The sequence below is a fragment of the Erinaceus europaeus genome, chromosome 8, assembly GCF_950295315.1.
Source record: "Erinaceus europaeus chromosome 8, mEriEur2.1, whole genome shotgun sequence".
Lineage (NCBI taxonomy): Eukaryota > Metazoa > Chordata > Mammalia > Eulipotyphla > Erinaceidae > Erinaceus > Erinaceus europaeus.
This window is the reverse complement of record NC_080169.1, coordinates 125323614-125344810: the sequence shown is the minus strand read 5'-3', so window position 1 is coordinate 125344810 and position 21197 is coordinate 125323614. Positions and strand designations below refer to the sequence as shown.

At 56.0% G+C, this 21197-nt stretch overlaps 1 protein-coding gene across 4 annotated transcripts in view; it reads right to left on the bottom strand.

The window, feature by feature from the left end:
• NCAPG2 (non-SMC condensin II complex subunit G2) overlaps window positions 1-21197 on the bottom strand; it is a 74023-nt gene that overhangs the window by 20546 nt on the left and 32280 nt on the right. For 3 of the 4 annotated variants that reach the window (XR_009551269.1, XM_007537583.3, XM_060196875.1), the window contains 7 exons: window positions 16537-16623; window positions 15568-15663; window positions 14289-14414; window positions 9474-9653; window positions 4923-5075; window positions 399-621; window positions 137-240 (listed from right to left, as the gene is read on the bottom strand). Coding sequence is in view for 3 of the 4 variants with exons in the window: in XM_007537583.3 (XP_007537645.1) it covers window positions 137-240; window positions 399-621; window positions 4923-5075; window positions 9474-9653; window positions 14289-14414; window positions 15568-15663; window positions 16537-16623 (969 nt within the window). In the remaining variant the exon portion in view is untranslated. The remainder of the gene's footprint in view (window positions 1-136; window positions 241-398; window positions 622-4922; window positions 5076-9473; window positions 9654-14288; window positions 14415-15567; window positions 15664-16536; window positions 16624-21197) is intronic. The other variant, XM_060196873.1, reaches the window with a different exon arrangement.

Genomic DNA, 21197 nt, shown 5'->3' with positions numbered 1-21197 from the left:
GTCCCCACAGCAAGTGTTTTCAAAGATCCTGCAGGAGCTTCTACATAGTCAGCAATTATGGGAACAAGACGGTTCTGGCATGACGGCTGGAGGAGTCGTGCCCCGGGTGCCGCCCCACCTCCGCCCACCCACTTACGCTCACGTTCTCCTTCTCCCTCTCCTCTGTGTCCTGCTGGTCCTCTCTCAGGGCCCTCCTGATGCAGGCATTGAGGCAGCGACGGATCACGTGGATCAGCTTTGCTGAAACGTGAAAGAGATTCAGCCCTGAGTGCAGAGTTCCCTCTGCGGTGAGCGAGAGGCTCTGAGACCGAGACCCCATAAGTCAGTGCGTCTCCAATAGGGTCAGGGGCGTGGAGCCTCGTAGCAGGTGCAGGCTGAGCACACTCGGGGCCGGGTACCTATGTTCGTGCAAGAGGTGTGCTCATGGGCGTGCTGGTAGAACCTCCTGGCGGCCGCATGGTTCATCTGCACCAGCGTGACGCAGCGCTCGCACCACACCTCCTCAGGCTGGTTCACCGGCAGGAAGGAGTTAAAGATGAGGCTCACCAGGCGCCGGCACACTGGCCGGGAATCCGACTCCAAACGGACCAGAATATGCTCCATCGGGCAGATTTTCCAAAACTGCACAGAGACACACAGAGAGAGAGGCACGGGAGGTAAGCAACGTCCCAGTGATCCTGGAAATGCTTTAAGCCAAATCCCCAGACAGAATCACAGGGGAACCGCCTTTTACATTCCAAACGACCGGCCCAGAGTCTGACTGCTCCGCAAGGCTGTGAGCCAGCAGACCCAGCTGCTGGGGGCGGGGGTGTCAGCAGAAGACCTGCAGGCCTGAGGGCGCCCCGAGTGCCAGAGCTGAGTACTGCTCTGGCCTCTCCTCTGATCAAATCCATATTTAAGTGAGCTAAGGACACTCGCCTACAGGTTGCTGGGACGGACGATCATGACCAAACCCCCCAAGCTCAACAAGCAGTGGACTCAAACGACACTGACAATCAGCCTCACCTCTCCAGTTCCCTAAAACAGCACAAATTAGATCCATCGATGTGAACTGAGCCTCAGACACACAAGGGCTCTGACATTCCACCCAGGGAACAAAGCAGCACCCAGGACACAGAGCTGAGCCTAGGGACTGCAGGCTGGTCACACAACTGTCACACGATCCTTGGCTCTGAGGTACCCAGACGAGAACCTGCAGAGAAGGACCAGACCTCTGCACACGCGGAAGGAAAGAAACTGAGCAGAGCTGGAAGGGGACCCCAGGCCACCCGCTTCAGTCTTAGGGAGGAAGTAAGTTCTGTGTCCTGGCAGGAGGGCGTTCAAGCTTCCCCCTTCACTCAAAGCCCTGGGCACCCTCTCATAGCACAGGATGTCAGCAAGACAGGCAGCACTCAGTTTACAAGCCTTCCATCTACAGAGATGAGCCCAAGAGAGGAGAGCTGAGTGCCAGACGTACCTGCACCTGCCTGGCACTTTGCACCCACACAGGCGAGCAGTCTGTTCCTGTCACTCTTAAACTGTCCTGTTGGTCTGCTTCTAGTTCTGCATCTGGGATCCTTCTGTTAAACTGCTTGACGCTGTGGTCTATTTACACGGTCATTCTGTTCCATTGGTTTGGTCTCACTCCCCCGCCTCCAGGAGATTTTGGTTGAGTCCTCGCTAGTTCGCGCTTCTTCCTTTTCCCCGCCCCCTATCCTACATACTTCCTTGGTTCCTGACTCTGCCGCCGGAGGAGAGAGAAGCAGGACAGAATTGGGCTGTGACTAGATTAGATTAGTTTTTTGAACCGTTCGCTCGTGAATAAAGAAATACTGCTTCTCCGCTCAGCCGTGTGTCCCTGGTCGTCTGTCTCCCGCCGAGAAGCTAGCCCGGCATACTGGCGCCCTGAACGTTGACGACAATGTCCAGTGTGGGAAACGCCCCTCCAGGAGCAGAGCCCAGCGGCATGAGGGAAGCAACCAGTCAGCCGGTCTGGGCCTGTCCTCTCACTACCAATTCTGGAGTTAAATAAAGCTGCCTCTTCTTCCCAGGCAGTAGTGATACTTTAAGTTGACAAGAGATGTTTAAGACACAGGGAGATGGCAGTCGGGCGGTAGCGCAGCTGGTTAAGCGCACGTGGTGCAAAGCGCAAGGCCTGGTGTAAGGATCCTGGTTCGAGCCCCCGGCTCCCCACCTGCAGGGGAATCGCTTCACAGGCGGTGAAGCAAGTCTGCAGGTGTCTGTCTTTCTCTCCCCCTCTCTGTCTTCCCCTCCTCTCTCTATTTCTCTCTGTCCTAGCCAACAACAACGACAACAATAGTAACTACAACAATAAAACAACAAGGGCAACAAAAGGGAATAATAAAAAGACACAGGGAGATACGACAGAGTCACAGCAAGTGGATTTTGGTGGTGACGTCCCCACACCCTGAGGACGATCGCTCAGCTCTGCTCCCCCAGGGACCTGGCTGCAGTGACCATGGCCTCACTCCAGAATTTTCAGGGGGACACTTCTCACCAGTACACCCTTCTAGTACTTTCTAAGGACTAAGCACAGGACCCATGTACACAAGGCCCACAATCGACCTGCCCACTGGGCCGCCTCCTCAGCCCCTCCTGCTGTTTCTTAACCTAAAAACAATTCTCAGTTCAAAACTGAAAACGCCTCACACTACACATGTCCTGTACAATGATGAGGCCTAGAGCACCAGGCCACTGTTCCCGAGAGGCCGTTTAAGGGACTGCCTATGTCTCCCACACGGCACAGCTGGCAGCACCACCCTCGGCTGTGCATGAGGATCTGCGCAGGCAGTCGGTCTGCCACTCAGGTCACACGGGGGACCCGGCACGAGGGCGCCATTCTGTGCAGGCAGCCTTGCACGGAGCACGGAGGCTCTCTCCAGAGCTCTTCCTGTGACAGGACAGCACTTGGAGGTGGCAGAATGTCATGGGCAGAGAAGTAAGTCTTGGTGTAAGTAAGCGATGATGAGGTTGAGATCCTGACAGCGACTGTCCCCAGGTGGCCCAAGGTGGCCCACGCCACACCAGTCTGTGCAAGCCCAGAGCACCACACACCCTCCTGTACACAGTCACCACCTCCACAACAGATATTTAAGCTTTCAGTGTTGGTTATCTAAATATCTATTTTTCAACCTACTTATGAGAGAACCAGAATGTCACTCTGACACACGCCCTACAGGGGTCTGAACTCAGGGCCTCATACTTGTAAGTCCCACACTCAATTGCTGCATAGCCTCCAGGGCAGGTATTTAGATATTAAATACAAACTTTCACGCACATGGCAGGAACGTCACTCAAGACCAGTGCTGTTTATGAGAACTGAGTGAGCAGTTTTCTCAAGCAGAGATACACCTGGCCGGCCCACAGGCATGGGAAGGATACTCCACTCCACCCACCACAAATCAACCTGCAGGGACCCACCTCACACCTGTGATAGTGGCCTTCTTAGCAAGACCAGAAATGAAAGGTGTAGGCAAGGTCGTGGAGAAAAAGGAACTCGGGGGCTGGGAGGCAGGCACACTCGGTTAAGCACACCTAGCACGGCCAAGCACAAGGACCCGCACAAGGATCTGGGTTTGAACCCTCACTCCCCACCTGCGGGTAGGATGCTTCGTGAGTGGTGTAGTGGGTCTGCCGGTGTCTCCCTCTCTCCTCTCAATTTCTCTCTGTCCTACCCAATAAAATGGGGGGGAAATGGCCACAGTGGGTTTGTACTGCTGACACTGAGCCCCGTGATCAGCCTGGAGGAAAAGGGAAAGAGAGACAGGAACACTGGCAGACCCCTGCTGGGAGTACAGACTGGCGCACCCCCGTGGAAACGGTGGAGAGTCCTCAGACACAAAACCTTGCGACCCAGCAAGGGCACTCTTCGCCAGGTGTCCCAGGGAACGCGCTCACCTGGGACACAAGCGCCGTGCACACAGCTGTAGCAGTCCCAGGGCACGCGCTCACCCGGGACACGAGTGCCATGCACACAGCTGTAGCAGTCCCAGGGCACGCGCTCACCCGGGACACGAGCGCCGTGCACACAGCTGTAGCAGTCCCAGTAGCCAAGTGGTGGGAGCAGCTGCGATGCCCATTAGCGGATGGACAGATAAAGAAGTTAGGGAGAACAGACTCCATGGAATACGGCTCCACAGTTAAAGAGAGACAGCCCGTCCTTCGAGACGGGACGATCAGAACTGGCGCAGTTACGCTCAGCAGTCATGAGGTGGAGCACAGCTGCTGGTGGCCTCATTCATGTGTGGGATCCAGAGAACTCAGACACGAGCTGGGGAAAGAAACAAGCTAACAAAGTGTCTACGCCTGAGAAGTATGGTGGAAGGTGGGGCGCACACTTCTGGTGGTGGGGGTGTCTCTCGTAATCTCACCATCTTGTATCTTGTAAACAAGTATTGACGGGGCTGGGGAGGCAGTATGATTATGCTAAAAGACTCTCCTGCCTGAGGCTCCAAGGTCCCAGGTTCAAACCCCAGCACGACCATCAGCCAGAGACGAACAGTGCTGTAGTCTCTCTCCCCCTGCACCCCATATGACTTCCTTTAAAAGAATAAATTAATGTTTCTTAAAAACTCATTAAAATTTTTAAAAAATGACTTTAAAAAAGGATAGGCACTGTTTTAAATGAAATACCTTTGCAAGAGAAGACTTTGATGATGCTCCAGAAATCACGGTGTCAGTCACAAACCAAACTTCGGAGACACAAACTATGGGTGAAACAGGCCAAATCTGACTACTCTGCCAGCTGTCTAAGTGACCAGGAGCGCAGGTGTGGGTGGGGGGGAGGACAGCCCAGTGGTCATGCACAAGGCTTTCAGTGAGGCTCCAGCCAGTCTATCTGTCTTCCCCTCCACTGCAGCTTTCAGTGTTAGTGTGGCCCTGCCTGGGGCACAGAGGCAGAGGCAGGAAGCCCAGTGACCCACCTTGGCCGCTCTCACAGCCTTGATCTTCAGTAGCATGTCCACAAAAGCCACCCTGACTTTCTCCGAATTGTCATGGAGACTGTACTTGAGAGCTGGCAGCAGCTGTTCCAACAGTGGGTGGCTTAATCTGTTATCCAAAATGATCGGCAGGCACTAAAAGAAAGGATATGCAGTTCAGAATTAGAACAGAAGCAGCAGAAACTTCAAAAGCAGCTAGGAGGACATTCGGTTCCATCTTTTCCAGAACTAGAGCAAGAACAGCCACAGAAAACGATGCAGCTGGGGATCAGGCGGTGGCGCACTGGGTTAAGCGCAGGTGGCACAAAGCGCAGGGACCGGCGTAAGGATCCTGGTTCGAGCCCCCCGGCTCCCCACCTGCAGGGGAGTCGCTTCACAGGCGGTGAAACAGGTCTGCAGGTGTCTGTCTTTCTCTCCCCTCTCTGTCTTCCCCTCCTCTCTCCATTTCTCTCTGTCCTATCCAACAACGAATTGCATCAAGAAGGGCAATAATAATAGCCACAACGAAGCTACAACAAGGGCAACAAAAAGGGGGGAAAATGGCCTCCAGGAGCGGTGGATTCATGGTGCAGGCACCGAGTCCAGCAATCACCCTGGAGGAGGGAAAAAAAAAAAAAAAGAAAGCGATGCAGCTGCAAAGACAGCCTCATAACAGCACACTCTCCTGCCGGGCAGGGGAACCCTTCGGGGGAGGGTGGTGTGGGACAGCCTATACGGACAGTCCTGTGAGCACCAGCTCAACAAGAAACAGACGTCTGACATGTCCGTCCAGCGTCAACAATGACTGACGATCAAGTCACAGTCTCACTCACAGGAGGTCAAAGCAGCCATGACTTCTCAAGGCTTTCTCCTCACTAAGCAGTAACGGGCTCGGGCAGGGGAGACGGCAATAATGTTATCCAGACGCACTCCCCCGCCTGAGGCGCCGAGGTTCCGGGTTCAATGCCCTGTACCACCACAGCTGGGCGCCATCCACCCTGCAAGGACTTCCCCTCCCAGAGTTCTGGGCGCAGTCAGAGCAGCTCCAAGGTGACCTCTCACTCTGTGTCTTCCAGCGGCCCACAGAGCAAGTTACCCCCAGTGAGCAGGGGCGGCACTGTTCTTTCTGGTGGGGCTGAAGAGCTCTAGCTGTGTCTTCTCACCTGGCATGTCTCAGCTTCTCTTCCCAGCAACAAGGAGAAAGGAACTCTCTTTTTGGGGGGCCACTACCAGGGCCTCATACCTGCACAGTTCCACTGTCTGTGGCTGGCTTTTTGCTTCCTTCAATCTCAGTGAGACAGAGAGAGACAGAGAGGGAGAGATACCACATCACTGTTCCCTGGCTGTGGAGGTCACCCTTGGTACACACATGGCGTTCCCATGCGGTTCTGGGAGCCTGCGCAGCAAAGTGTGCACTCTACGGCTGAGCTATCTCCCATCCCAAGGACATCTGTGTTGGGGAAAGCCGCACTCCAAAGACGATACTAAATATTCACAAAGCAGCGGGCGGGCCTGGGATTTGCCTCGCAGCCATCACGTGGCAACTCGGCTGGGGTTTCAGACAAGACCCGAGTGCGGACGGTGGCTGGCACGGGAATCTGCGTAGGTCTGCGGTAACAGTGCAAACAGATCAGAAGGGCATGTTAGTACTGAGTATGTTTTTCGACTAACGTGCGTGCCACACTTGCCCTGGAAGCCTGCCTGCCTGCCCGTCCCTCTGCCTGGCTGGCCGATGGCACCCGCTGAGTCTTCAGCTACACGCTCCTGGGCCTCTGCCCTGCTGGGCCCTTTGTCTCAGTCCGACCAGGCCCCGTGTGGTGGACGCAGCCGTGAGCTGATCTCCTGGCACCAGTACCCAGAAGGACGGCGGGAAGCCAGGGAGCCGTGTGGAAACGCCCAGAGGGTCCTTCAGTGACAGCCACGGCCACGGCACACGCAGGGGTGACCCGAGGGGCCGGGCCAGCAGACGGGCACAGGCAGGCGGCACCACCCGCCATCCTAGCCGGAGCCCTCCTGAGAACAGGGGCTCTGCTGTGAACAGCGGTTGCCAAGCAACAGCACAGCCAGGCCACAGCCACCAGGGAGCTGCTGGTGCAGAGAAGGGCCCCTGCAGAGAAGGCGGAAGGACCTGTTCCAGGACAGACTGTGTGTGTGTGTGTGTGTCCTCAGAAGCAACTGAAGGAGCTGGTGGGGGGTAGTGTGTGTGTGTGTGTGTGTGTGTGTGTCCTCAGAAGAAACTGAAAGAGCTTGGGGGGGGAGCAGTGTGTGTGTGTGTGTGTGTGTGTGTGTGTGTGTGTGTCCTCAGAAGAAACTGAAGGAGCTTGGGGGGGCAGGGAGGCGGCAGGCTGAGCACTGAGGCAGAACCCCCTGAAAAGGTGCCCTGCCTGTGAAGGGCAGCTTGCCGGGAGGGAACACGGAGCCGCCCCCACACGAGCCTCACCACACAGCTGCTTCTACCTCAGGTGTCTCCTGACAGCACACTCCCACAGTCTGAACCCTCCCTCCACACCCCCACTGGAGCTCCGTACACACCTATGGCCGGGGGACGAGCAGTGCTTCCACCTGGCTGCTTCAGGTGGTGCCGACAGAGCTCCAGAGACGCCCTCGGCAGCCACAGCTCGTCCTGGGGGTGCCTGCTCTGCCGCACGCGGCCGGGTCCGGCCCCCCACCCCCACTGGGGGAAGCTACGTGCCACGCCGTGCCGTCTTTCCCTCTCTCCCTCCGTCACCATCTGAAAGAGTCAGCCCGGGTGGGAAAGCCCAGTGGCGATCGCTCTGGAGACGGTGCGTTAAGCGCCACAAGGACAGATACTGCCAACGTCAGTCACACACCAGAGAAGGAGAAAGAAAGTCCGGTCAGCTGCCACAAAGGGGGCCTGGAGGCGACAGTGGATCATGCTGGACTCGAGCAGCTTGACCTCCGGCACGGCAATGTCAGAGTGAGGCTCCAGGTCTCTACCTATAAGTAACTTTTTTTTTAAATTTATTTATTTCCTTTGTTGCCCTTGTTTTACTGTTGTAGTTATTATTGTTGTTGTCGTTGTTGCATAGGACAGAGAGGAATGGAGAGAGGAGGGGAAGACAGAGAGTAGGAGAGAAAGACAGACACCTGCAGACCTGCTTCACCGCCTGTGAAGCGACTCCCCTGCAGGTGGGGAGCCGGGGCTCGAACCGGGTATAAGTAACTCTTGAAGCGACAGGCTGCACAGAGGACACTTAGGCTGATCCAAACAAGGGCCACAAAGCATCGTGGGCAGGGCCCTGGGGCTGGGGACGCAGCTCTGCGGAGAAGCTCGGCACACGGAGGCCCAGGCCGTGAGGAGCAAACCCATGGGCACCGGAGGCAGGCCTGGTCAGGACTCGGAGCTTGTGCCACCTGGGGGAGGCCCGTCTGGCATCACCGGTGTGAGGGTGACGCCACTGGAAAGAGAGGCTGCTGAGTGGACAGAGATGGAGCCCCAGGCAGACGCCGGCAGCCGAAGTGCTGCTGGTTCCAGCGTTGTTGAGCCAAGCCCACTCTGTCCGCGAGCTGTACCCCCACTCCCCAAGACACCACTCTGACACACAGGATGAGCTTGCCCTGCTAGGAACCCACATGCCAAACTGGCATTCCACAGAGGTCTGTGAACACCTGTGTTCAGAGCAACACAGCGTGTAAGAGCCCAAACCTGGAAGCTGTGGTCTAGATACACTGTGGACACTACTTGGCTGTGAAGAAGGATGGAGTCACCTCCTTCCCCTCATCTGGGATGGAGCCTGAAGGAGCTATGTGAAATGAGATCAGCCACAAAGAGAAGGAGGAAGATGGGATGGTCTCACTCAGGGACAGAAGTGGAGAAATCAGAACAGAAGGGGAAACAGCAAGCAGAACATGGACTGGGCTTGGTGTCTTGCCCCAAAGCAAAGGACTCTGGGGAGGAGGGACGGAGAGGTGGGGCCGTGGGGAGTTTTCAGGTGCCGCTGCACAATGGTGGGAAGGGCCTAGGCTGGGGGGCACGTCTTGCAGACACCTCTCATTGTCAGATGAGAGTGAATTAATGAAACACTTCTGACAGGTAACGGAGACGAAATAATGGTTCTGCAAAGGACTCCCATGCCCTAGGCTCCAAAGTCCAAGGTTCGATCCCTTGCACCACCATAACCAGAGCTGGGCACTGCCCTGCTGTCTGTCCCTCACACTTTCTCCCTCTCTGATAAAATTACTAAAACAGACTTTATTAAACACACACACACAAATACACACACACACACACACACACACACACACACACACACACACTTTGAATGTGCTTCTGAAATGTGACTGTGGGTCTGGAGAGACCATTCATAATGTGTGAGGCCTGGCACCACATGGGAGTTGCCACAGCACTGGCAGAAGCTGCATCATGTCTGTCTGTCTGTCCCTCTCCCCCAGCCCCTTCCCTGTCCCTATCTAACGAAAACGTGAGCACTGGAGGGCAGTAAACGTGCATGTGGGGAGGCCGTGACTCAGCAAAACAAACAGTGAACAGTGACAGGACACAGCCCACACCTGCCATCAGCGCCTCAGCCTAACCTTGAAGACGGAGCAGCGCACGTCCGCGGAGCTCGTGTCCAGGGCCAGCTCCCCGGTCACCTTCTTGAGCAGGTCGATGAGGATGGTGGGAGGCATCATCTCCCAGTACTTGGAGGTGATCCTGCAGACGCCAAGGACCCCCGTGGAGCGGACCAGCGGGTTCGGGTCTTCCAGGAGGCTCTGCAAGGACAGAACACAGCTCAGACAGCACCTGCACGGCCAGCGAGCGCCGGGACCTTCACAGCTGGCCACGGCGCACTGGGTCGGGGGCACGAGCACGCCCTCCACTGAGGCTCTGACGCTGACAGTGTCCCCCGCCCCCCCATAGCCAGCCTGGAACCCAGACTCCCTCTGGGGCATGCAGACCTCAGCAGACCACGATCAGACATAGTCTACGCAGAGGACACCGAGGGACGACGGCTATCCTTCTGGCAAAAACTCACGCAGACTGGGGCAGTCAGGCCAGCTCTCCTGTGCTCAGAGCAGGAGAAAGAAGGTGGAGAAGGCAACCCAGAGGGCGGGAGAGAAAGACGAGAGGACAGAGAGCAGCTCAGCAACCTCCGGACCTGTCTCTGAAACACTCAGCTTTACAGGTTTCTCCTGTGAACTGCTTTCACCATTCTTGCTTAACGCGTGACAGAAATCGTCCAGAAGCCGGCCTCCCGTGGCTGAGGGCCCACACAGGTATCTCCTATCACACGCCAGAGAATCACTCAGACCGGCGGCGCGAAGACAATGCTTCTACCAGGACAGTCCAGCACCCTGACAGCTGCAGTCACTGCTGGGCAGCACCGACACCCCAGCCCCCACGTCAGGGCCTCCGGCACTTGTCACCCCATGGCGCTGCTGAGCCAGCATTCACTACTATTATTCTCATCTTATTTCAGAGACAGAAAGACAGGAAGACGCACCGCGGCACTGGAACTCCCTTGGCACCATGGGACCCCCGTGTGGCTCCGGGCTCGAACCCGGGCCACGCGCGTACAAGGCGTGTTCCCATTGGGTGAGCTGCCTTCCAATACCAGTAGTCTGTTGCCTTCAGAGTCTCCTCAAGTATGAGGAAGACCAAGAGCACAGGTGTGGGCTCACTCAGGCGCCTGGTGGGTGCCAGGAGTCAGGCCATCCCTTCCTCAAGTCCTCTTGACAAACTCGCTCCTGACCGGGGCCTTGACCAGAGGCCTCCAAATTCTCAGGCAGCCGGCAGCCCACCCGGATCCCAAGTCTGTCTGCGTGGGGTCCGCAAGCTGAAGAACAACCTTCTTATGACTAAATAGCTGAAGAGGTCAAAGATAGCATTTGTGAAAGAGGAACACCCACTAGCACGGCCTGGCTGTGCCCACTGCCCCAGGCCTCAGCAGAGCCACTGGACCCTGAGCAGAAACGGCTCAGGGGGAAAAGCAGCAGCACGGGCGGCCCCTCACCCCAGGGCACCCCGTGTCTGTGCGTGTCCCCTCTGTGACAAGTGTGCCCATGTCTGCTCTATGCAGCCGTGAGGACACAAACGCACTGGCACTCCTGCTTCTCAGTCAGGAACAGAAGGCCCTCGAGCCAGTGGCAGCCACTGGTATCAAGACCCAGTGCTAGTTTCCTAAGTTGACTACAATCTAGCAGAGCCAATGGCACTTCAGCTTATGCCAGGAAACCCCACAAAGATGAAGGAGAGTGAAGAAAAAGGCAGGGGTGGGAGTCGGGCGGTAGCGCAGCGGGTTAAGCGCACGTGGCGCAGAGCGCAAGGACTGGCGTAAGGATCACAGTTCGAGCCCCTGGCTCCCCACCTGCAGGAGGGTCGCTTCACAGGCGGTGAAGCAGGCCTGCAGGTGTCTTTCTCTCCCCCTCTGTCTTCCCCTCCTGTCTCCATTTCTCTCTGTCCTATCCAACAATGATGACACCAACAACAATAACTACAGTAATAAAACAAGGGCAACAAAAGGGAATAAATAAATAAAATATTAATAAAAAATAAAAAGAAAAAGGCAGAGGCTACACCCAGCCATGAGGGAAGGCAGAGGCTACAGCCTCCTCCAGCCATGAGGGAAGGCAGAGGTTACACCCTCCTCCAGCCATGAGGGAAGGCAGAGGCTACACCTCCCTCCAGCCATGAGGGAAGGCAGAGGCTACACCTCCCTCCAGCCATGAGAGAAGGCAGAGGCTACACCCAGCCATGAGGGAAGGCAGAGGCTACACCCTCCTCCAGCCATGAGGGAAGGCAGAGGCTACACCCTCCTCCAGCCATGAGGGAAGGCAGAGGCTACACCCAGCCATGAGGGAAGGCAGAGGCTATACCTCCCTCCAGCCATGAGGGAAGGCAGAGGCTACACCCAGCCATGAGAGAAGGCAGAGGCTACACCCTCCTCCAGCCATGAGAGAAGGCAGAGGCTACACCCAGCCATGAGGGAAGGCAGAGGCTACACCCAGCCATGAGGGAAGGCAGAGGCTACAGCCTCTTCCAGCCATGAGGAAAGGCAGAGGCTACACCTCCCTCCAGCCATGAGAGAAGGCAGAGGCTACACCCTCCTCCAGCCATGAGAGAAGGCAGAGGCTACACCCTCCTCCAGCCATGAGGGAAGGCAGAGGCTACAGCCTCCTCCAGCCATGAGGGAAGGCAGAGGCTACACCCAGCCATGAGGGAAGGCAAAGGCTACACCTCCCTCCAGCCATGAGGGAAGGCAAAGGCTACACCTCCCTCCAGCCATGAGAGAAGGCAGAGGCTACACCCAGCCATGAGGGAAGGCAGAGGCTACACCCAGCCATGAGGGAAGGCAGAGGCTACACCCAGCCATGAGGGAAGGCAGAGGCTACACCCAGCCATGAGAGAAGGCAGAGGCTACACCTCCCTCCAGCCATGAGGGAAGGCAGAGGCTACACCCAGCCATGAGGGAAGGCAAAGGCTACACCTCCCTCCAGCCATGAGGGAAGGCAAAGGCTACACCTCCCTCCAGCCATGAGAGAAGGCAGAGGCTACACCCAGCCATGAGGGAAGGCAGAGGCTACACCCAGCCATGAGGGAAGGCAGAGGCTACACCCAGCCATGAGGGAAGGCAGAGGCTACACCCAGCCATGAGAGAAGGCAGAGGCTACACCTCCCTCCAGCCATGAGGGAAGGCAGAGGCTACACCTCTCTCCAGCCATGAGGAAAGGCAGAGGCTACACCCAGCCATGAGGGAAGGCAAAGGCTACACCTCCCTCCAGCCATGAGGGAAGGCAGAGGCTACACCCAGCCATGAGGGAAGGCAGAGGCTACACCCAGCCATGAGGGAAGGCAGAGGCTACACCTCCCTCCTGCCATGAGAGAAGGCAGAGGCTACACCCAGCCATGAGGGAAGGCAGAGGCTACACCCAGCCATGAGGGAAGGCAGAGGCTACACCCTCCTCCAGCCATGAGGAAAGGCAGAGGCTACACCCAGCCATGAGGGAAGGCAGAGGCTACACCCAGCCATGAGGGAAGGCAGAGGCTACACCCAGCCATGAGGGAAGGCAGAGGCTACAGCCTCCTCCAGCCATGAGGAAAGGAAGAGGCTACACCCAGCCATGTGGAAAACATTCACTAACACATACTGGGAAGAAACATGTCCTGCAACCTAAAATCACACTTAACAGAGGAATTATGTGAAAAGAGTCAACTGCAATCAGCACTGTGGGCCTTCAAACAGCTTTTCACTTCTGCCCTCAACCTCATCCAAAGCAGTCACCACCCCACTGCACAGACAGACTCGGACAGCAGCCCCCGTCCACAGGCACAAAGCTACGGAATGACCGTGGCAGCAGGCACTGGCCCCAGGCTGCCATTCCGGGCAAGACGTCAAATGCTTATGAGACTGGAAACTCTCAGAAGCTAGAAGTGGACCTGCCCTAGGAACCTGCAATTCCTCTCCTGGGGATAGATCCTAAGGAAGCAAACACACCCATCCAGAAAGATCTGTGTGCACTGCACCTATGTTCACAGCAGCACAATGTGTAATAGCCAAAACCTAGAAGCAACCCAGGTGTCCAACAACAGCTGAGTGGCTGAGCAAGCTGTGGTCTAGATACACAATGGAATACTACTCAGCTATGAAAAATGGTGAATTCACCTTCTTCCCCCCATTTTGGATGAAGCTTGAAGGAATCATGTGAAATGAGATACATCAAAAACAGAGGGATGAATATGGAATGATCTCATTCACAGGCAGAAGTTGAAAAAGAAGATCAGAAGGGGAAACACTAAGCAGAACTCGGGCTGGAGCTGGTGTCCTGCACCAAAGTAAAAGACTCTGGGGTGGGGGGAGGGGTCAGGTCCTGGAACAGGATGGCGGAGGAGCTAGTGGGAGCTGAATTGTTATGTGGAAAACTGAGAAATGTTACGCATGTACAAATTATTGTATTTTGCTACTGAGTGTAAACCATTAATCCCCCAGTAAAGATATAAAAATGGGGCAGGGGTAGATAGCATAATGGCTATGAAAAGAGACTCTTATGCCTGAGGCTCCAAAGTCCCAGGTTCAATCCCCTGCACCACCATAAGCCAGAGCTGAGCAAGGCTCTGGTAAAAATAAATATGCTTATGAGAATGTAAATAAAAAGAACGAGATATCCCCCAAGGAACCCGAGAGGGAGGGCATGGGTCCTGGCATCCACAGTTGCAGACTGTCGTGACTGACGGTGACACCAGCACAGGGGCACAGGCACCAGGTAGGGGAACTGGCAGCCCCAGCATGAGCACAGGTCTAGGGCACAGGCCCAGAATGCGGGGACAGGCCCAGGGTGCATGGACTGGCACCCCAGTATGGGCACGGGCCCAGGGCCCAGGGACTGGCAGCCCACCACGGGAATACATACATAGAGCTCTTCAAACTGTTTCTGAATCTCACTGTCCATCTCTATGGTGTTGAAGCTGGGGTCCCTGACGGGAAAGGCTTCGATGAACAGCAGGGCGGCATTAGAGCGGACCTCAGAGTTTCTGGCCTGTAACAGTGAAGGGAAACGTCTCAGAGCAGCACAGGGGCTTCAGCAGAGCTCCACGCAGCCCCAGTTCTCAGCACAGACCTGCTCACAGATGGAGGACCACCACCACGTTCAGACTAACCATCTGGGAGACCATCCTTACCTGCTGACTGAGCTCCCTTGCTCGCCTCCAAGGCCCTGCACCCTGCTCTGTGCTGAAAGTCCTCACTTCGGAGGCCCAGACGCCTGCTCTGCAGAGCCCCACCTCTGCTGCCCCTACACGCTGCCAGCATGAAGCAATTCTGACCCCCAGGGCAGCGGGCCCAGGAAACACTTCAGGGGGGGGGGTGGTGTACGTAATGGAAGTATAAAAAGGAATGACGGCAGCAAACACCGAGGCCAGGTGGTGGTGCACCTGGTTAAGCACACACATCACAGGGCACAAGCAGCCAGGGTCAAGGCCCTGGTCCCCACCTGCAGGGGAGAGCTTCACCAGTATGGAGCAGGGCTGCAGGTGTCTCTGCCTCTTGCCCTCTCTATCTCCCTCTCTTCTCTCAGTTGCTCTGTCTCTAGCCAATAATGAATAAATAAATACGATTTAGAAAGAAAGAAAAAGAAAATGCTCTGCAGCACAACCAGAACCCAGAACCCAGGCTCTAGTGAGCGGGCACCCTGCAATGCAGGACCCGGGGCCGCCAGCCTGAGCAGGGCACCCTGCAATGCGGGTCAGGGCACGCCGCGTGCAGACCCGACCCGGGGCCGCCAGCCTGAGCGGGCACCCTGCAATGCGGGTCAGGGCACGCCGCGTGCAGACCCGACCCGGGGCCGCCAGCCTGAGCAGGGCACCCTGCAATGCGGGTCAGGGCACGCCGCGTGCAGACCCGACCCGGGGCCGCCAGCCTGAGCAGGGCACCCTGCAATGCGGGTCAGGGCACGCCGCGTGCAGACCCGACCCGGGGCCGCCAGCCTGAGCGGGCACCCTGCAATGCGGGTCAGGGCACGCCGCGTGTAGACCCGACCCGGGGCCACCAGCCTGAGCGGGCACCCTGCAATGCGGGTCAGGGCACGCCGCGTGCAGACCCGACCCGGGGCCGCCAGCCTGAGCAGGACAGCCTGCAATGCGGGTCAGGGCACGCCACGTGCAGACCCGACCCGGGGTCTCCAGCCTGAGCACCTTCAATCCTCGCCACAGGATGGGCTTGTAGAGCCGGTACAGCATCTCTTCCACTCCCTGACGCACTTTCTTCTGATGGTGAAAATAGCTCAGCACCTGGGTCGGGAAGAGAAGAGAGATGATGTCGCCACTTCCAAACAGCGGCGCCCGAGATGCTCCGGTGAGAAGAGCAGCCGAGGGCCGGCTAGTCACAGGTCCTGTGACCCTTCAGGAATGTGCGAGGCCCTGGGTCCGGGAGTAAAAGGAGAAGACCACTGCGCTGCAGAGTGCTTGCCGGGGGGCACGAGGCCCAGGGTCCCACGGGCGCCTCCTGGGAGGAGCCAGAGTGCTGGAGGAGCCCCGACGTTGTGCTGGTCCCTCTTCCTCTGAGAGTGGTGAGGTCACATGCGAGGTCTGACTGGCCACAGCACCCCCGGTAGCCAGCAGTGTCACCTGGAGGCTGACAAACAGCCTTTCCCAGCCAGGCGACTTGCAATAAAGTCTAATGTCTGAGAGCCGGTGCAGGCGCTCCCTGCCCTGTCCCATGTGCACCCAGGCTGAAGGGAGCTTTGGTGCTGTGGTCTCTCACACTTTCTCTCCCTCCATCTAAAATACAGACTCACAAAATCCATATCTAAATCCTAAGGTGGTCTTTTAGAGACAAAAATCTTATCAACAGGAACCATCAAAACACTTCATTTATTTTGCAGAATGCCAAAATGGGAACTTAATATAAGAAAATGGATAATACACATCTTGAGTGGTGGCAGTTAGAAACTGCTGGTTCCAGATGTTTGTGTGTAAAAGAATTCTGAGTAAGGCTGCCTGACAAAGTCATCATCTAAAAGCAAGTGAGTGAGGCCAAGAAGGTGCTCAGCGCAGAGCACCTGCCTTGCATGTGTGAGGCCCTGGCTCAAGCTCAGGACAAAGAGGACGCTGCATGAGGCGTCTGCTCTGGCCCGCAGAGACAGAGAGACAGAAACTGCTCACCTCCCGCACTTTGGCGTGCACCGGCGACCTCCGTGGCAGGTGGATCCCGTGGCACATCAAGTCCTGGATGCAGGTGTTCTCGATGGTCTGGAACAGCAGTACACGTCTGTCAGCATGCGGTGCACGCTAGGGAGAGCCCAGGCAGTGGCGTGCAGAACAGGGGCTTCCCCCAGTCCCTCAGTCCCTCTGGCCCAGGAGCTCTGCTTCCTGCCTGGCTGTGCCAAGAGGAACAGCACCCCCAGAGTGGAGGGGAGAGCCCTCAGCTGAGTCACCCTCATAGGCGCCCACAGCCTCTCCAGAGCCAACACTGGACAGCACCCAGGTTGGGCCAAGACTCCAACTGGGTAACACAAGGTCACTGGGCACTGCCCTGAGAGGGGCTGGGAAGCAGAGGGGGAGTGGGCGTCCTGCAGAGTGACAGGAGCAGGGGCCAAGGTCCCAGGCCACTGTCACCCTCCAGTTCGGTCTCACATCTGAGACCCCATGTCTTTGCAGAAGGAGGAAATCTTCCTGCTAGTCACAACTGCCACCTCTCCTCTCCATTATCTTGGAAGTTTACTCCACCTGAAGGCTCTGACAAGCCTTTAAAGAATTTTAAAAAGCGTGTGCAAAGGAAAGGCAGGGAGAAAGTTGTGGAACACACTGCTGGTGCGGATCTAGCTGAAAAATGGACCTTTCAAGTTCAAAATCCAAGTTTCTTCTGTTGTTACCAGGGTGTCACCACTACAGACCAGTTTTTTTCAGAGCAGGTGGGGAGAAGATGAAAGATGGGATGGCATGAGGGAGATGAGATTGGTGAGGGGATAAGGATGGGTGAGGAGATGGGATGAGGTGAGGGAGATGGGATGGGTGAGGAGATGGGATGAGGTGAGGAGATGGGATGGGTAAGGAGATGGGATGGGTGAGGAGATAGGATGAGGTGAGGGAGATGAGGATGGGTGAGGAGATGGGATGGGTGAGGAGATGGCATGAGGTGAAGAGATGGGATGGGTGAGGAGATGGAATGAGGTGAGGAGATGGCATGAGGTGAGGAGACGGGATGGGTGAGGAGATGGGGATGGGTGAGGAGATGGGATGAGGTGAGGAGATGGGATGGGTGAGGAGACAGGATGGGTGAGGAGACGGGATGAGGTGAGGAGACGGGATAAGGTGAGGAGAAGGAGGGATGAGGTGAGGAGATGGAATGAGGTAAGGAGAAGGAATGAGGTGAGGAGATGGGATGAGGTGAGGAGATGGGATGGGTGAGGAGATGGGATGGGTGAGGAGATGGGATGGGTGAGGAGATGGAATGAGGTGAGGAGATGGGATGGGTGAGGAGATGGAATGAGGTGAGGAGATGGGATGGGTGAGGAGATGGGATGGGTGAGGAGATGGGATGAGGTGAGGAGATGGGATGAGGTGAGGAGATGGGGATGGGTGAGGAGATGGGATGAGGTGAGGGAGATGAGGATGGGTGAGGAGATGGGATGGGTGAGGAGATGGGGATGAGTGAGGAGATGGGATGGGTGAGGAGACGGGATGGGTGAGGAGATGAGGTGAGGGTATAAGGATGGGTGAGGAGATGGGGATGGGTGAGGAGATGGGATGGGTGAGGAGACGGGATGGGTGAGGAGACGGGATGAGGTGAGGAGACGGGATAAGGTGAGGAGAAGGGATGAGGTGAGGAGATGGAATGAGGTAAGGAGATGGAATGAGGTGAGGAGATGGGATAAGGTGAGGAGATGGGATGGGTGAGGAGATGGGATGGGTGAGGAGACGGGATGAGGAGAGGAGACGGGATGAGGTGAGGAGATGGAAAGAGGTGAGGAGATGGGATGGGTGAGGAGATGGGATGGGTGAGGAGATGGGATGGGTGAGGAGATGGGATGGGTGAGGAGATGGGGATGGGTGAGGAGATGGGATGAGGTGAGGAGATGGGATGGGTGAGGAGACGGGATGGGTGAGGAGACGGGATGAGGTGAGGAGACGGGATAAGGTGAGGAGAAGGGATGAGGTGAGGAGATGGAATGAGGTAAGGAGAAGGAATGAGGTGAGGAGATGGGATGAGGTGAGGAGATGGGATGGGTGAGGAGATGGGATGGGTGAGGAGATGGGATGGGTGAGGAGATGGAATGAGGTGAGGAGATGGGATGGGTGAGGAGATGGAATGAGGTGAGGAGATGGGATGGGTGAGGAGATGGGATGGGTGAGGAGATGGGATGAGGTGAGGAGATGGGATGAGGTGAGGAGATGGGGATGGGTGAGGAGATGGGATGAGGTGAGGGAGATGAGGATGGGTGAGGAGATGGGATGGGTGAGGAGATGGGGATGAGTGAGGAGATGGGATGGGTGAGGAGACGGGATGGGTGAGGAGATGAGGTGAGGGTATAAGGATGGGTGAGGAGATGGGGATGGGTGAGGAGATGGGATGGGTGAGGAGACGGGATGGGTGAGGAGACGGGATGAGGTGAGGAGACGGGATAAGGTGAGGAGAAGGGATGAGGTGAGGAGATGGAATGAGGTAAGGAGATGGAATGAGGTGAGGAGATGGGATAAGGTGAGGAGATGGGATGGGTGAGGAGATGGGATGGGTGAGGAGACGGGATGAGGAGAGGAGACGGGATGAGGTGAGGAGATGGAAAGAGGTGAGGAGATGGGATGGGTGAGGAGATGGGATGGGTGAGGAGATGGGATGGGTGAGGAGATGGGATGAGGTGAGGAGATGGCATGAGGTGAGGAGATGGCATGAGGTGAGGAGATGGGATGGGTGAGGAGATGGGATGAGGTGAGGAGATGGCATGAGGTGAGGAGATGGGATGGGTGAGGAGATGGGATGGGTGAGGAGATGGGATGAGGTGAGGAGATGGCATGAGGTGAGGAGATGGCATGAGGTGAGGAGATGGGGATGGGTGAGGAGATGGGATAAGGTGAGGAGATGGGATGGGTGAGGAGATGGGATGGGTGAGGAGATGGGATGGGTGAGGAGATGGGATGGGTGAGGAGATGGGATGGGTGAGGAGATGGGATGAGGTGAGGAGATGGCATGAGGTGAGGAGATGGGATGGGTGAGGAGATGGGATGAGGTGAGGAGATGGCATGAGGTGAGGAGATGGCATGAGGTGAGGAGATGGGATGGGTGAGGAGATGGGATGGGTGAGGAGATGGGATGAGGTGAGGAGATGGCCTGAGGTGAGGAGATGGCATGAGGTGAGGAGATGGGATAAGGTGAGGAGATGGGATGGGTGAGATGGGATGGGTGAGGAGATAGGATGGGTGAGGAGATGGGATGGGTGAGGAGATGGAATGAGGTGAGGAGATGGGATGAGGTGAGGAGATGGGATGGGTGAGTAGATACGATGGGTGAGGAGATGGGATGAGGTGAGGAGATGTGCCAGGAACCATTTCTCTGCTTTATAGATGATAAGCTTTGAGACAACGGAACCCCTCAAGACAAATGTTAATTCCCCCCTGGGCAGGCCATTTCCCCTTAGGTAAACCATTTATCAGTAATCAAGTGAGTCAACACAAGTGAGTCAACACACAGTTTGGTTCCTGCCATTTGTTGCAAGGAACATTCCGCTTTGAAGTTTGCTCCCCTTCCCCTCCTCCAGCATTCCCCCTCCTTCCCCAAAGCCTTATAATGTCTGTGCACACAATAAAATTTAGAGCTTGATCAGAAACCTGTCTTGCTCTCGTTCTTCGTGTCTCTTGTCCCTATCATTTCAGGTTTCATTGGGTTCCTAGCCCCTGTTCACCGCCCTGCTGGTCGGGGCATTCTGGCGCCCGGAACGTGGAGCGAAGAAGCCTTCTGGACCTAGAAACTCCGCTGATCGAGAGGGTAGGCCTACCCGAATTCACCGAGTCACCGCTGCCTGAGGGGGGTAACGCAAAGACTCGCAGAGATCGCCACGGAAATACCCGCCCGTGAGACGCATCTGGAGGAGAGTGCTCACAGCGGCTGAGGTAAGCAAAACCATGGGACATGAATTTAGCAAACAAGATTTATTCATTAAAGGACTCAAGGAGTCACTCAAGACACGAAGAAATAGGGTTAAAAAAAATTAAAGAAGTTTTTAGATTATATTAAAAATATTTGCCCCTGGTTCCCCCAGGAAGGCACTATATATGAGAAACGTTGGAGAATTGTTGATTGTCTTAACGATCACTATCAGTCTTTTGGTCCTGAACGTGTACCTGTTTCTGCCTTTTGTTACTGGAATTTAATTAATGATATCTTAAAAATCTATAATAATCACCCTGATATTAAAAACCTTATTACAGAGGGTGAAAAGGTCCTCCGGCAACTTTCTAGTCCGCTGTCCAGGACAAAGTCCCCATCTCCATGCCCTTCTGTGATTATTGATCTTGATCCCCCAGTACCCAGTCAAAATAAAAGCCTCCCAGCACCCATTGAAAGTAAAAGCCCTGTTCCCCTCCCTACAGGTCCCACTGCACTTACTAAAGTTCCCTTCATTGACCCTCCTATTGCTAATTCACATGAGAATGAAACCCAGCATTCTTTCCCCCACCTCTATCCAGTTTTACAAAACCTCCCACAAAACCCTCCCTCTCCCGCAGAGAATGAGGCTTTGCTAGAAAAAGAGGCTGCCAGATACTACAATCCCGATTGGTGTCCTCCTCCCTTTAATTCCCCTCCCTATATCCGTGCCCCTGCTCTCCAG